At 34.2% G+C, this 15,845-nt stretch overlaps 1 protein-coding gene across 1 annotated transcript; it reads left to right on the forward strand.

Moving 5' to 3' along the window:
- Nucleotides 13,784-15,430, forward strand: LOC109831368 (protein FAR1-RELATED SEQUENCE 5-like). Its single transcript, XM_020398700.1, has one exon. The coding sequence runs from the start codon at nt 13,784-13,786 to the stop codon at nt 15,428-15,430; it is 1,647 nt and encodes a 548-aa protein (XP_020254289.1).

Below are 15,845 nucleotides of genomic sequence, written 5' to 3' on the forward strand. Positions count from 1 at the left end.
TTTTGTCCCCAAAACAGTCAAAAAACGGCTATTTTGTGAGGTTATTTTGATCATTTGTTTAGGTGGCTGGCTCTATAAATAGAGGGGGTTTTCATTTGTTTTCTTCACACCAAAACTCATCTACTTCTCTCTTATACTCTTATACTCTCTTATACTCTTATACTTTCAAATACTTTCATCAAATGGCTTCCGGATCTGATTATGAAGAGCAAAACTTATCTCCCGATCTTGAAATGAGTCCTCCTATTGGGTCTACTCCTACCGAAGTTAATCCCGAATCCGGTGGTGACGAATCTGCACCAAGAGCTCCTAAAATGCCAAGATCGGATGTGTGGAATTTTTACGAGAAGATCGACGTCACCAAGGATGAACACAGTAGGATCCTCACCCAGAAGGCTAAGTGTGCATTGTGCGGCAAGACTTTTCAAGCTCATCATAAGAGCGGCACCAACCACCTCAAATGCCACTTAGATAAACACAACAAAGGCCAGACTCCTCAAGGTGATATCCGACAATCTATGATTTCTCAATCCTCCTCTTCTGGTAGTCTCAGTAGTTGGAACTATGACGCTGCCAGAGCCAGAAAATGTGTAATCAGGTTTATCATTCTTAAAAACCTTCCTTTTAAATTAGTAGAAGATGATGAATTTGAAGATATGTTTAGAGATGGTTTTTATCCTGCATTTAAAAATTTTTCTCATCAAACCTTTCAACGTGATATTTTAAAATATTATCAGGAGGAACAAGAAAAAATAATTTTTTATTTTAAAAATTTAAACTGTTAATTTTCTTTAACTTCTGATATTTGGACATCTAGAGCACAAACTGGATATTTATGTATCACAGCACACTGGATTGATAAAAATTGGCAAATGTTTAAAAGAGTTGTTTCTTTTATTGCAATAGAAGAGTCACATACTGGTATTAATGTTGCAAATTTAATAATTGAAGAACTTATGAAATTAGAAATTTCAGAAAGAATATTTTCTCTGTTGATTTTATCAGATCAACTCTGTCATTGCCATGTCATGGTGATCTTTTTCATATTAGGTGTATCTGTCATATTTTAAATTTAATTATTCAAAGTGTATTTACTGAAATTAAACCCATGATAGAAAAGGTTAGAACAGTTGCTTACATGCATAGTGCTTCTGAACAAAGACTTAAAAGATGGAAACAATTTTGTAAAAGAAAAAATGTAAAGCCTAGACTAATTCCAAAAGATGTTGACCATAGGTGGAATTCCACATATGCAATGTTAAGTGTAGCAATAGAATATAAAGACATTATAACTGATTTTATAAACTATTATGCTTCTAGTTCTAGTTCTGGTAGCACTTATGGAATAACTGAAGATGAATGGACAGTTATATGTAATTTAAATGAAATGTTACAAGTTTTTTATGATGCTACCATGTTATTATCTGGCTGTTATTATCCAACCATTACTTTAGCTGCTTTACAAATTTTAAATATTCAAAATTTTTTTGATAAATATCGTTTGGATGCTACTTTTGGACCTATGGTTTTTGAAATGGAGAGCAAATTTAATAAGTATTTTAGGCCTATTCCTCATATTTTTGGTTTGGGGGTTCTTATTGATCCATGCTTGAAGGATATTGGCCTTCGAAGTTTGTTACAGTCATTGTATGGTGGACAGGTTATAGACTTAGATGATGGAACCACCCTGAATGCTACTACTCATCATTTACTTATTAGAAATTATTTTCAAACTTTATATGATGAGTATGCAGCTAGACATGGTGTAGCTGCACAACAGTCTGCAGCTTCGGTTTCTTCGAGCTCATCCCGAGCCCGAGGTAAAAGTGTAAGTTTTGATAGGTATGCAATGGTAGCCGAGCTAACTGGTGGATCTGGACTTGGATCGTCATCATCGGAGGTTTCTGAAATAGATGAATATTTTTCTGCTTCTTTAGTTAGATGTCAAGGAAATGCTTTAGATATTTTGCAATGGTGGAAAGTATATGGATCAGTTTCATATCCTATACTTTCCACCATGGTTCGTGACTTACTAACAGTGCAGGTTTCGACGGTAGCTTCGGAATCCGCCTTCAGCACAGCAGGTCGTTTGATCGACGATCACAGGACATGCTTGGATCCATATACTGTACAAGCGGTGATGTGCCTACAAGATTGGTGGAGGTACGAGAAGCGAACGCAAGGCATCGATCGGATGGCTGGAATTGAAGATAAATTTGAAGAATTGGGACTAGCAGATAGATATAAAGAATAGATTGTAGTTTTTATATCTTAGCTTACAATTTGTAAAGAATTATTTTGGAAATAATTGCAAATGATAGTGATATAGGTGAGTAGGTGCCAACCTAGTTGGGATTTACTTATCTATTGTGATGCGATTAATTCCAAAATAAATTTGTACTTGTAATTTGTAACTGATTTATCAATTATTAATAATGAGGGGGGTCCTCTTCGTTATGAACTCAGGTTGTCATTCTGGTTGTAACTCCCCCTAACAAATGTTCCATTCTCATAAATAAATAAATAAATAAATAAAAATAAAAGGATTATTTCCATATATACCCCTTAAATTTATAGATGTTTGCAAAAATATTCCCCAAAAGTCTTAGTACTGCCAAATCTACCCCTCAAATTATCAACTTTGTAAAAAAAAGCCCCTAAAATCAACAAATCATCAATTTGGTGCTAAAATTTTGATACTAAAAAGTTAACTATTTTGTTGATAACATTTACAATATGATTATAAATTGGCTTATTAAAGTTGATGATTAATTGCTTTAAGGGTGGGTAATTTTTTCCAAATTTGATGATTTGAAGAGTAGTTTTGCAAATACTGAGATTTACAGGGAATTTTTGCAAATGTCCATGATTTATATAAGCAAATAAATTGAATAGCAAAACCTATAGAAAAATATCAAATTAAAGTTTAATGAAAAAAATTATGATAGCTCCCTACTAAATTAATTAATTATAATTTTATGTGAAATACACCAAAGTGCATGATAGATTTGTGAAATTTATTTGACCTGGTCCTTAGGTCATAGTTTTTCCTTATTTGATAGTCCTTTTGTTTGACCTAGTCCAAGAAACATTGATTTGAATGAGATCAAGAACAGTCTTTATAGCAACCGTGTTGAATGAGTAACAGTCTCCTGTCCCCTTGCAATTTTGCAATTGTCTTCATTAATCTAATAGTATTATAAATGTGTGAATAGATATTTCTTTTGAACTTATCGTAAAAACATATACATGCCACATAAAATAGATATACATACATGAAGACACATGAATGCATACATGAAGACACATACATAACATGTTCTATTTGTTATTAACTTTTAATTGTACCATTATATCTACCTAATAACATCCAATTAGACCCTACAACTTACCCATCACATTACCTCCTCCTATATATAATAACTATTGTATTTGAATCTTATATATTCTCGTCATTTTCCTTCTTTACTATTATCATACCCATAAGATATAAGTGCTCAAATTTCCGTTGAGAATATTAATCATCTGGTGATTGCCATATAGCTGAAACTTCACTGAAGAACATTTCAACCTCCCTATATTAAACTACTAGGTTTTACGTACGTGTATTTGGTTAAATACCATGATTAAATATATTTAGTTTATTTCCTTACTAAAACTTGTTCCTCGGTTCCACGTTGATGGTTGTTGCTTACCTATATCTCTAAACTTTAGCATTGTAATTATTTATTTTCTTTAATGTTTGTTTAATTGTACCAAATTTCGATGTTGAAACGAGTCCTAATACTCCTACTACAGGAGCTACAGTTACTCTTCCTACCGATGTTGATCACGAATTCGGTGGCGATGATTTTGCACCTAGAACTTCTAAAAGGACAAGATCCGATGTGTGGAACTTCTTCGAGAAGATAGAAGTTACCAGAGATCAACACGGTAGACTTCTCACCCATAAAGCTAAGTGTCCGTTGTGCGGTCATATTTTCCAAGCTCATCATAAAAGCGGCACCAACCACCTCAAACGCCATTTAGAAAAGCACAACAGAGGTCAGGCAACGCCTCAATGTGATAGCCGACAATCTTTACTTTCCCAATCATCATCCTCTGATAGTCTCGATAGTTAGAACTATGACAATTAAAGCCAAGAAATGCGTCATTAGGTTTATTGTTCTTAAAAACATTCCTTTTAAATTAGTGGAATATGATAAATTTAAAAATATGATTACAGATACTTTTTATTCCGTATTTAAAAAAAATTCTCGTCAATCTTGTCAACGTGATATTTTAAAATATTATCAGGAGAAACAAGCAAAAATAATTTTTTATTTTCAAAATTTAAACTGTAAAATTTTTTTAACTTCGCATATTTGGACATCTAGAGCACGAACTGCTTATTTATGTATCACAACACACTAGATTGATGATAATTGATAAATATTTAAAAGAATTATTTCTTTTATTGCTTTTTAAGATTCACAGTGGCATTAATATTGCAAATTTAATAATAGAAGAACTTATAAAATTAGAAATTTCAGAAAAAATATTTTCTCTTTCAATAGATAATGCAAGTAATAATAATATAGTTGTAGATCATATCAAATCATCTTTGCTATTGTCATATCATGGTGATATTTTTCATATTAGATGTATGTGTCATATTTTAATTTTAATTGTTCAAAGTGCATTTGGTAAAATTAAATCTATGATAGAAAAAGGTTAGGACAATAGTTTATGCCCATAATGCTTTTGAACAAAGACTTAAAAGATGGAAATAATTATGTAAAAGAAAAAAAATTTAAAACTCAGATTAATTCCAAAAGATGTTGACCGTAGATGAAATTCTACCTATGCAATGTTAAATGTAGTAATAGAGTATAAAGAAATTATAAATAATTTTATTGCTTTCTATACTTCTAGTTCTAGATCTGATAGTATGTATGGAATAACTGAGGATGAATGGTTAGTTATATATAGTGTAAAAGAGATACTATAAATTTTTTTATGATGCTACTATGTTATTATCTGGTTGTTATTATCCAACTATTATTCAAGCGGCTTTACAAGTTTTAAATATTCAAAAAAAATTAATAATTATCATATGGATAATTATTTTAGAAATATGATTTTTTAAATGAAAAGTAAATTTAATAAGTATTTTAGGCCTATTCCTATTACTTTTGGTTTTGGGGGTTCTTATTGGTCCATGTTTGAAGAATGTTGGTCTTCAAAATTTGTTAAATTCTTTGTATCGTAACATGATAATAGATACTGATGATGGTCAAACTATTACTACTCTTACTCATTATAGTATTAGAACTTATTTTTAAAGATTATATGATGAGTATGCAGCTAGATATGGTGTAAGTACACATCAGTCTACAGCTTCTGCTTCTATGAGTTCAAGTCGGGGCAAAGGTAAGAGTTTTGATGGGGAATTAATGATAAGCTTAGCTAACTGGTGGATCTGGATCATCAATGGAAGTTTCTAAAATTGAACAATATTTAACTGCATCTTTAGTTAAAAGTCAAAATAATAGTTTTAATATTTTGCAATGGTGGAGAATATATGAAACAATTTCATATCCTATAATTTTCATCATGGCTCATGACTTACTAACAACACAGGTTTCTACGATAGTTTCAGAGTTCGCCTTCAACACATCATGACGTTTGATCAACGACCACATGATATCGCTAGATCCGTCTACCGTACAAGCGGTAATGTGCCTACAAAATTAGTGGAGATATAAGAAGAGAACTCAAGGCATCGATCGAATGGCTAGTATTGAAGATAAACTTGATGAGTTGGCAATAAGAGATAGAGATAAAGAGTAGAATTGTAGAAATACTTATTACTTTGTAATTTTTATTTCTTAGCTGAAAATTTATGATAAATTATTTTAAAAAGAGTTGCAAATGATAGTAATACAGATGAGTAGGTGTCAACCTAGATGGGATATATTCATCTATTGTGATGTGACAAATTCCAATAAGGAACGACCTATTAAAACTGTCATCTCATCTCGTCGTCCTAATGTCTCCACATCAATGAAGTGTCTCAAACTGCCATGAGCTCGGCACAAATGTAAGAAAGAACCCCTAATGTCTCCACATCAATGAAGTGTCTCAAACTGCCATGAGCTCGGCACAAATGTAAGAAAGAACCCCTACCAAAGCTAGAACGACTGAAGTGTCTCAAACTGCCATGAGCTCGGCACAAATGTAAGAAAGAACCCCTACCAAAGCTAGAACGACGAGTTACCTTTCTGCCAATACACTTCTTCCAATTGTTGTTGACTTCTCGGACTTCACACCAACAGGACCTGGTTGTAACCCACTAATGCCTAGAACAATCCCCAACTGCGGAAACCAAATACCGATTACCTCCCAATGATGTTGTTGACCTCTTTGTTTTGATGATGTTTAATAAACAATTTATCACTAATATTTTTTATCTAGTGTTTGTATTTTTCTATTTGTTGTAGACAAACAACGAGTTGGAGGATGGATGGAATTGCACATTCACGATCATATCCAATGGAGGTTGGCGGAATTGTGGAGTAAAGCCTATGCAATTTAAATTGAAGATCCAAGTTCTAACATCATCCGCAAGTGTACCAAGTTGAGCTACATCGAAGATCAATCAAGCTTGGGTATATTTAGTTTAGGTTTTATATTACGTGTGTTAGTACCTTACGCTCAATCATATATACGCACACATATTTGGTTTTTATATATATATATAGTTATATATATACACAAGTTTTAGTTTATGGACTTAACAATCATTGTATACATATTTCATTAAGTCTATAAAATTATTTCATAGGGTTTCAAAACATTGTTTATGTCAAAACATCAAATTTCATGTATATCACATTTTCATGTTTTGGACACACTTGCAAAATACATGAGTTTTCACAAATGAGAAACTCAATTTGAGAAATTCTTTTTCTGACTTGTTCAATTTCATGTTTATAAATATTTTCCAAAGTTTTATCAATTTTGGAATTAATTTGTTATGTTTATTTGAATTTATAATATCAAGTTTTAAATAAGCTCATGTTCGTGCACATGTTCGTGCATATTTTTGCAAAATAGATACGTTTTCACAATTGGCAAATGCGATTTGAAAAGTTTCTTCGTTTATATGTTTATCATCATATATAAAAACATTTTCCCAAGTTTTACTAATTTTGGAGTTGTTTTGTTATTTTCAATTGAATTTACATAAACGTGTTTTCAGCAGTTTTTTTTAGAAACTATATATCTGTGTTCAAATAATTATTTCTCTCAACTGGAAAGTGATATTTTATAAATTCTTTCTCTAACATGTTTATATACATGTCTAGAACCTTCTCTCAAACTTTCATGATTTTTGGAGTTGATTTACTATTTTTAATTGATTTTACAAAGTTAGATACGTAAAATTCCAGAATCTGCCAAAAATAGAAAATGTTTGTGAACAGTGCGGTCGACCGTGCTATAGTATGGCCCCCCGCCATTACTGTAGTAGTCAACCGTTGCACAGTAACGATAACATCTATTTTTTATTTTTTTAATGGGGTTTTAAGGTTTTTTGAGTTGTTTTCTTCAAGCCTATATATACCCCTTTGCCCTAACTATTTTAGATAACAATGAGAGTGTTTTAAACAAGTTTAAGAAAGTTTTAAACAAGGGTGTAGGTGTCAAAAATTACCTATAGGTCCCCGAACACAGTTCGAGATAAATAGAAGGCGATGAACGCCATTATCCGAGTCGAAAAGGATTATCTAACGCCGATAAGCGCATGAAGCGAATCGGCGAATCGTTGATGACACGGAAAACACCATGTGGCCCGCGCGCTCGCCAGTCAACACGTATACGTCAGTCAACTCGCGTGCATCGGTCAATGCGCACACGACAATCAGTTCGCGCGTGTCAATCAACTAGCGCGTCGGTCAACACGCGCGCATCAATCAGTTCGTGCGTGTTCGACGGTCGATCCCGCAACGAAACGTACAAGTCAACACGACGGATAAACACGCAAAACGGTGGAAAATACAAGTCCCAGAAAAGTCGGAAAACACCAAACAGTTCAGCAAAAAGGCCGAACTACCCGCACCCGTGCAACATGTTTTCGATGGTTTTGAGCGGTTTTCTTAGGATTTATCTGTTCCAGGGGTTCCCAACTGCCTTGATATCATCTACAAACGTGGTTAGGCCGTTATTGACTGAAGATAAGGCCAAATCACTCATTCTCATCCACATACCCGCATCTGGAGCCCTATAAATACAAGCCTAGGGCCTCCTTTCAGCGGGGGCGAATTATTATCAAGACGTGGAGGTGCTGCTGGATTGAGGAGTCAAGGAGCAGGAATTTCAGCGAAGGCAAATCAGATCCCGGCGAACTTCGACATAAAGAAGGAGCTATTCGAAGGATTTGAACCCCGTCCGTCCGTCCCTTGAGATTAGGCTTGGTCTTAATCTCGAGGAGAGCCCTGATTTTGTTTAGTCGATTTCAGTGCTTCAAATCAAACACTCCCTCGGTGAAGGCGAAGCTCTGCCTAATTTTCCATCAACCGGATCCAAATCTAAGGCGGTCCACGGATAAACCCCGGCACAGGCAAAGATCCCACGCAAAGCAATAGGCGATAAACATATGTTGCGTGTTGTTTGAACGAGAATTGTAACTTTTATTTTCATTGTATAAAGGTCTTATAAAAAGACCGATCTTTTTTGAACTTGTTGTAACAATCGAAGTTGTAATGAGCTATACAATGAAGAAAACAATTTTCTACCCAAACAAAGGGTTTATGTTTGGTTTAATTTTTAAAAGCTTTTAAGCAATTGAGAGTTTAATTTTGTGAAATCAATTTCACAAGAGCTAGAAGAGATCATCACTTGGTGTTTGAGCTTCAAATCATCTCTCTCTCACTCTTGTCATTTATTGGAGAAGTTTTCTAAACTCAATCTAGCTTTACTTTTATATTGTTTGATTATCATTCTATTAAGCTAGTATTTATATTTGAGTTTAGTTGATTTAATTTCACTCATTGTTTACACACACACCCACATTGAGCTTATTGTATTTTCATACATAGTATAATTGAGTTAGTGAGTGTTGTAACAATTGAGTGTGAGCTTACATTGAGTTCTCATCTATTGTAGAGAACAAATCATTTATTATATTGTGAGATTGTAAAGTTTTTGGTTAGCTAGAAAACCAAGTGTGTAGTGGAGATCACCTAGCTAGAAAACCAAGTGTGTAGTGGAGATCACCTCGAGGTGAGGAGCGGAGACGTAGGTTGTGGGGACCAAACTCCGTGAATGAAATTGTGAGGTGTAAACGTTGTTCGGGTAAACGTAGAAAACCCGGTTGTGATAGTGGATATCTCCTCGAGGTGAGGAGTGGAGACGTAGGTCGTGGAGACCGAACTCCGTGAACATATCATTTGTTTGTGATTGCATTGGCGCACTTATTTTCATGCTCATATATTATATCACCATTGTGTATTGCTCATTGTTTATTTAACCCACTATCTAGTTTAGTTTGTTTACCCTTGTGTGATTTGTATATCCTTGCATATATCTTATAGTATATCTCATTGCTAGGATATATCCCTTAGTTCATATTGCTTATCCTAGCTCATATATCTTGTTGTATTTCATACTTGCGAGGATAACTTATTAATTAGTTTTAATTGGCATAAAATCGGATTAGATTAGCATAAGACCCTAATCACCCCCCCCGCCCCTCCTCTAGGGTCTAACAATTGGTATCAGAGTTTGGTGTTCTTTGATTTAAGGTCTAATCGCCTTAAGTTAAAGATCCAAGTTATCTTTTTGTGCTAATCCAATTTTTGATTTTTGTATCTTGCTTGCATATATACATTATGGATATGAACGATGCATCTTGTTTAGGTTATGCCATCAATATTGCTCCTAGATTAGATAATTTTTCCTATGCCTAATGGTGTGCTAGATTTAAACATTTTGTTCAATCTAAACACTTTGATTTATGGGAAATTATAGATTGTGCTTATATTGTACCTACTTTGGAGAAATCCAAGTGGAGTAAAGATGATCATAAAAAGATTACTATGAACAATATTTTGTTAGAATATTTGCTAAATGCTTTTAACTCATCTATCTCTAACAAGTTTGTTCACTTTGATAATGCTTACACCTTATGGAAATTTATTAAAGCACATCAAGGGGACTTGGAGACGATCCGACAAGCTTTAGAGGATCCGGCTTCAAGTTCATATGGAGCATCATGCACACGACCACTAGGCGATAGTCCTAGTGAGGTTTGCAAGTTTGAATCCATTAATGATTTATCTAGTGATGAACTTGCTTATGCTAGTGAAAAATTATTACATGCTATAACATATTGCATAAAGATTTTATTGATTTACAAAGCAAGCATGAAGGTTTAAAATCCGATCATGAGAAGTTAGCTTCCAAATTTGATATCATTTCTCAAGAGAATGATGCTCTTAAAGAAAATAATGATATGCTAAATTTGGAAAATAATGATTTGAAATTGGATATTGCTAACTTGACTCATGACAAAAATAATGTCATGTTAGAAGTAAAGAACATAAAAAATGATATTGTTTCTTTTATAAATGATTATTTATGTTCTACTTCTAATGTTAATGCTAATATGCCTAATGATGAGTTGAACAATGTCAAAAATTGCATTTCATCTTTAGATTCAACTTTAAAAACATGCATCAATAATCATAAGAAGCTTATGAATATGTGTGCCAAGACTAAGTCAAAATCATCCACTCATTATGCACACATGTATAGTAAAACTTATAAGTGTTCTATTTACGCCCGTCAAGGTTATTTAGCTAAGTTTTGTTATGATGCACACAAACATAAGAATTCTAATGATCCTTGTGTATCTCATGTAGCTTCTTCATCTTGTACACTTACACATTCACATGCTCATTCTCACAAAGTTCATCATAAGCATGCTAGTGTGTTCAAGTGTGATCATTGTGGTCATTTTGGTCATTTGGCCAAGTTTTGCTTTGATTTGAAAAACTCAAATTTGCCAAATGCTTCTAGTAGACCACCTGTTTTTAAATATGATGTTTGTGGTAGGTTTGGACATCTTGCAAAATTTTGTTATGATATGTGAAAAGCTTCTAAGTTGCAATATGTTCCAAATAGACCATTGTTTAATAATGTTTCTCATTTGCAAAATAATTTTAAAAGACAATCTTTATTTGTAAATGATTCTCGTGCACGATCTAATGGTCCACAAAACAAATGGATCTCTTTCATTGCACATATTGCAATCTGAAGGGTCATTTGAGTGATTATTGCTTTGACCGTGTTAGTACACCATATGTGCCAAAGAGGGTTCATAACCCTAGGGTTTTGAGCTTTATTGATAGGGGTCATGTCCCTAAATCTCTTGGTACCAAGAATTCTTGGGTATCAAAACAAATTTGATTTTTAAACCAAGTATTTTAGTGTTTTTCCTTTTCTTTTTCTTGGTTTTAAAAATTATACTTTAAATTTTTGAACATGAAAATAATTCTTTTTATTGATCAAATTCTTTTGTTTTCATGATTATTGGTTTTGTTTTGATGAGATGTTTGTGTTTATATAACCCCCCCGGGTTTATTGGGTGTTTATTCCCAAATCATGTTTATCGGATGCTAGAATGATTATATAGATTGGAACAAGCTTAAGAGCTTGATATATTGTTGCCTCTCTTGAAATTCTTTTGTCAAAGATTTTGTTTTGATTTATTACTTTGAATTCATTATATTTCACTTATATGATGATATTTATATGTTTGTGCTCATGGATCATCTAATCAAGTTTTACAAAAGAAATTTTTTTGGATCAAACATTTTTTGGAAAAAAAATTAATCTTGATTTATGATTTTATTTGATTGATTTGTTTTCATTTGAAAACTTTTTGCATGATTCTCATGTTCCTCTTCTTTTGATTTCATAAATCTATTTTTTTACACTATGTTTTTATAATTGTGTAATGAGACACTTCTTTCATAAATGATGTATCTATATTTGTCCTCATTATCCTCTTGTATGTGAGTAATATTTAGCATATTTTTCATCTATGCTTGCTCACATATGATTGCCTTAGCCTTCATTTCATACATTCATTAAGGCATTTTGATAGGGGGAGCAATCCTTATATATATATATATATCATATATATTAAAATATATATATATATATATATTATATATATATATATATATATATATATATATATTATATTATATATATTATATAAATATATATAATATTATATATACTATAGAGTAAAACTTGGTGTAACTTAACGTGGACGCTCCACTAAAGCTTTCGTTACCCATTGTGATTCACTTGATTGAGCTGCTTTTGGTGAATGTCCGCTCCGCATAAGCTTGCATCTACATATCTAAAACCAACACTACAACATTTGGGGGCTAACCGCGTGCTGGTTTTGACCCTCCACTCGAGCATGTAAAAATTCTATTCATTTGACACACATTAAATTGATACGAGTGGATGAAAGGCTCAACAACCATCGACGCTTCCAAACCCAAATTTGGTGTGTTGGGGTTTTAGAATATGTAGGATCCAAGTTCAACGGAGCGAAATCATACCAACAAAGCCACTCATCAAGTGATTCATCAATGGGTAAGACTTAAACTGTGGGACGTACCACATTAAGTTAGACACAAGTTTTACTCATTTATATATATATAATATATATATATATATATATCAATAATATAATATATATATATTATATATATATATATATATATAATAATATATATATATATATGAGAAAACTGTAGGAGCGCTGGCCAGTTCTCCTACTGGTGCGCTGCCTGGGTTTTTTTGAAAAAAACATCGCGGATCTCAAGGGAAGAAATCAAAACCCCGCTGGCAGAAATCTTCTTCTCCCCAAAAAATCAAAACCCACTTGCCAGTTCTCCTTCTCCCCAAAAAATCAAAACCCACTTCCCCCAATTCTCAGATCCCTCTTCCTCCCAATGTCGATCACTCTCACATCCCCGACCACGAAGCGCTCGATCGCCAGCAGCACCGCCACGAGAACTCGATCACCACCTCGCTCGAGATCGACGTCCCCTCTCAGATCTTCCTCCCAACTCGATCGCCAGCAGCACCGCCACGAGATCGACGTCCGGCGCTCGTGACCCCACACCGATCAGCGCATAGAGCCTTCTCCATTTCCCTCTCAGAGGTATTATCTCACCTCCCCCATTTCCCTCTCCAAAATCCACAACTCTCTTCTTCCTAAATCCACAAATTTTGGGTCAAATCTTAGTCCTAAGATGGAGAATGGCTAGGGTTTTTTAGATAAGGTTGTCGAGCTAAGATGGTCAAATCCACAACACTGATTGTCGAGCTCGCTCTTCAATTTGGAGTAAGGTTGACTGGAATATTTGACGGAATAAGAGTCTCGTTTTTTTAGCTAAGGTTGACTGGAATATTTGGAGTAAGGTCAAATCCACAACACTGATTTTTGCTAGGACTTTGTAAGGTATTAGAACGTCTAAGCACATTACAATTCATTTGATTTGCTTTGGTACAAGATGATAAACCAAAATATTGAAACAACATTCTCTTTCAGCGAATAAAACATGATTTATGACGACTCCCGCAATCCCTTCTGACCTTTGATTTCCACTAAAAGTGTAAAAGCCAGACTAGTCAAGAGTTCGTTATTACGCTTATGGATTTTTTTTAATTTTTTCTTCTTTGCATTTGTTTTACAGCAAAAAAAGTGTTCGAAATGGGAGAATCAAGTGCTAGTGGAATTGAAATTTCTGCCAGTACAGAAAATGCTCCTAAGCCACTACTCGGAATGAAATTTAATACTTATGAAGAAGCTTATAACTATTATAACCATTACGCATTGTTGATGGGTTTTGGAATAAGGAAGAGCACGGTAAATTACTCGAAGAAGACAAGAGACGTGCTGGACAGAAAGTTTGTTTGTGATAAGGAGGGATATAGATCTAATAGAGACAAGATGGAGATGCATTTTCGGCGAGAGACCCGAGTGGGATGTAAGGCAATGATGAGAGTTAAAGTATTGGAGGACAAATCGTGTGAGGTCACGGGGTTTGTTGAAGAACATACAAATCATGTGTTGAGTAGTCCAGACAAAGCAAAAATGCACAGATCACACCAACAATTCCATAAATCTCAAAGTTGTAAAAAACTTATTGAGAGTCTGCAAGAAGAAGGTATGCCTCCATCCACTATTTCTCGCGTCATTAACGCAACCACTGGAAGAGAAGGCGAATTAGTGACACCACAACAGTGTATTGATCACATCAGATACCAGAGAGTCAACAATATTGGCCATGAATGCATATCTATCATAAAACATTTTCAGAGTTTGACAGCGAATGATCCAGAATTCTATTTTGCAATAGAAGTGGACAGTAGTGGACAAATGAGGAGTGTTTTCTGGGCTGACGGAAGATCAAGAGCGTCTTATTTGCAATTTAGTGATGTTGTTGTGTTTGATGTGACATACAGAACTAATAAGTTCAGTCTTCCATTTGCTCCATTTACTGGTGTGAATCATCATAGACAGTCCACTTTACTTGGTTGTGCATTATTAGCTGATGAACAAGAAGATACCTTTGTGTGGTTATTTGAAGAATGGCTGAAATGCATGCATGGGGTTGAACCAGGTGCTATTATAACAGATCAGGATAGAGCCATGTGTAATGCTATTCACTCTGTGTTTCCAATGACAAGACATCGTTATTGCTTTTGGCACATGCAAAAGCACATTACTGATCATTTGCCTACTTTGGTTTCTCGTTATGGTGAACAGTTTCAAAGGTATTGGGGCTTATGGTGTAATAGTTCTTCAATTGAACAGTGTGAAGGATATTGGCTAGAGATGAAGGAGAAGTTTGATATAAATGAAGAAGGGGATGGATGGTTGCAAACTGTTTACAAATATAGAGAACATTGGGTGTCATGTTATTTGAAGGACACTTTTTTTGCTGGAATGAGATCGAGCCAAAGAAGTGAAAGTATTAATGCATTTTTTGATGGGTATGTTAACTCACAGACTCAATTACACGAGTTTGTATTACAATATGAAAAAGCATTAACTCATCGTCGCTTAAGTGAAGCTCATGAAGATTTTAAGAGTCTTAACACAAAGCCTGTCATGCTCCTTGGACATCCGATTGAGGTCCAAGCTGGAGAAATGTATACACGCAACATGTTTGATGTGTTCCAAACTGAATTCAAAGGATTTGCTACAGAGTTTTGTGAAGAATTGAGCAAAGATGGGGATATTATTGAATACAAGATTTGTAAGTTTGCAGATAGAGAAAAATGGGAGGTGGTTACTTATGAAGAATCCAGTAAGATGCAATTCATTTGTTCTTGTGCCTTGTGCTTTGTTTGAAACTAATGGCGTTGTATGTAGACATATATTGTCGCTAATGATGGCTAGCCAAATTTCTTCATTACCCGACCATTACATCCTACACCGTTGGACTATACATGCTCGACATCGTAACATTGGAGTTGGCAATATTGTATTTGGAAGAAACCTCACAAGCTGTGAAGAGAAGATTAATTTGTTGAAATCTTGGGCTTTAAGAGCAAAATTCAATAATGCGCTCGAGCTTGCATTTGATTCAGAAGAAAGGATGCAGAAATTAGATAATGTGTTAACAAAATTCATAGAATCACTTGAAGAAGAAGTTAGAGAAACAGAAACAGAAGATAATCCTCAGATTTCCGCACCCATTTCACATACAATGGAGCACATTCCTCAGATTACAGTTCGTGATCCTGATAGATCTGCAAGGACTAAA

Source organism: Asparagus officinalis, chromosome 1 (genome assembly GCF_001876935.1).
Source record: "Asparagus officinalis chromosome 1, Aspof.V1, whole genome shotgun sequence".
NCBI classification, from domain to species: domain Eukaryota; kingdom Viridiplantae; phylum Streptophyta; class Magnoliopsida; order Asparagales; family Asparagaceae; genus Asparagus; species Asparagus officinalis.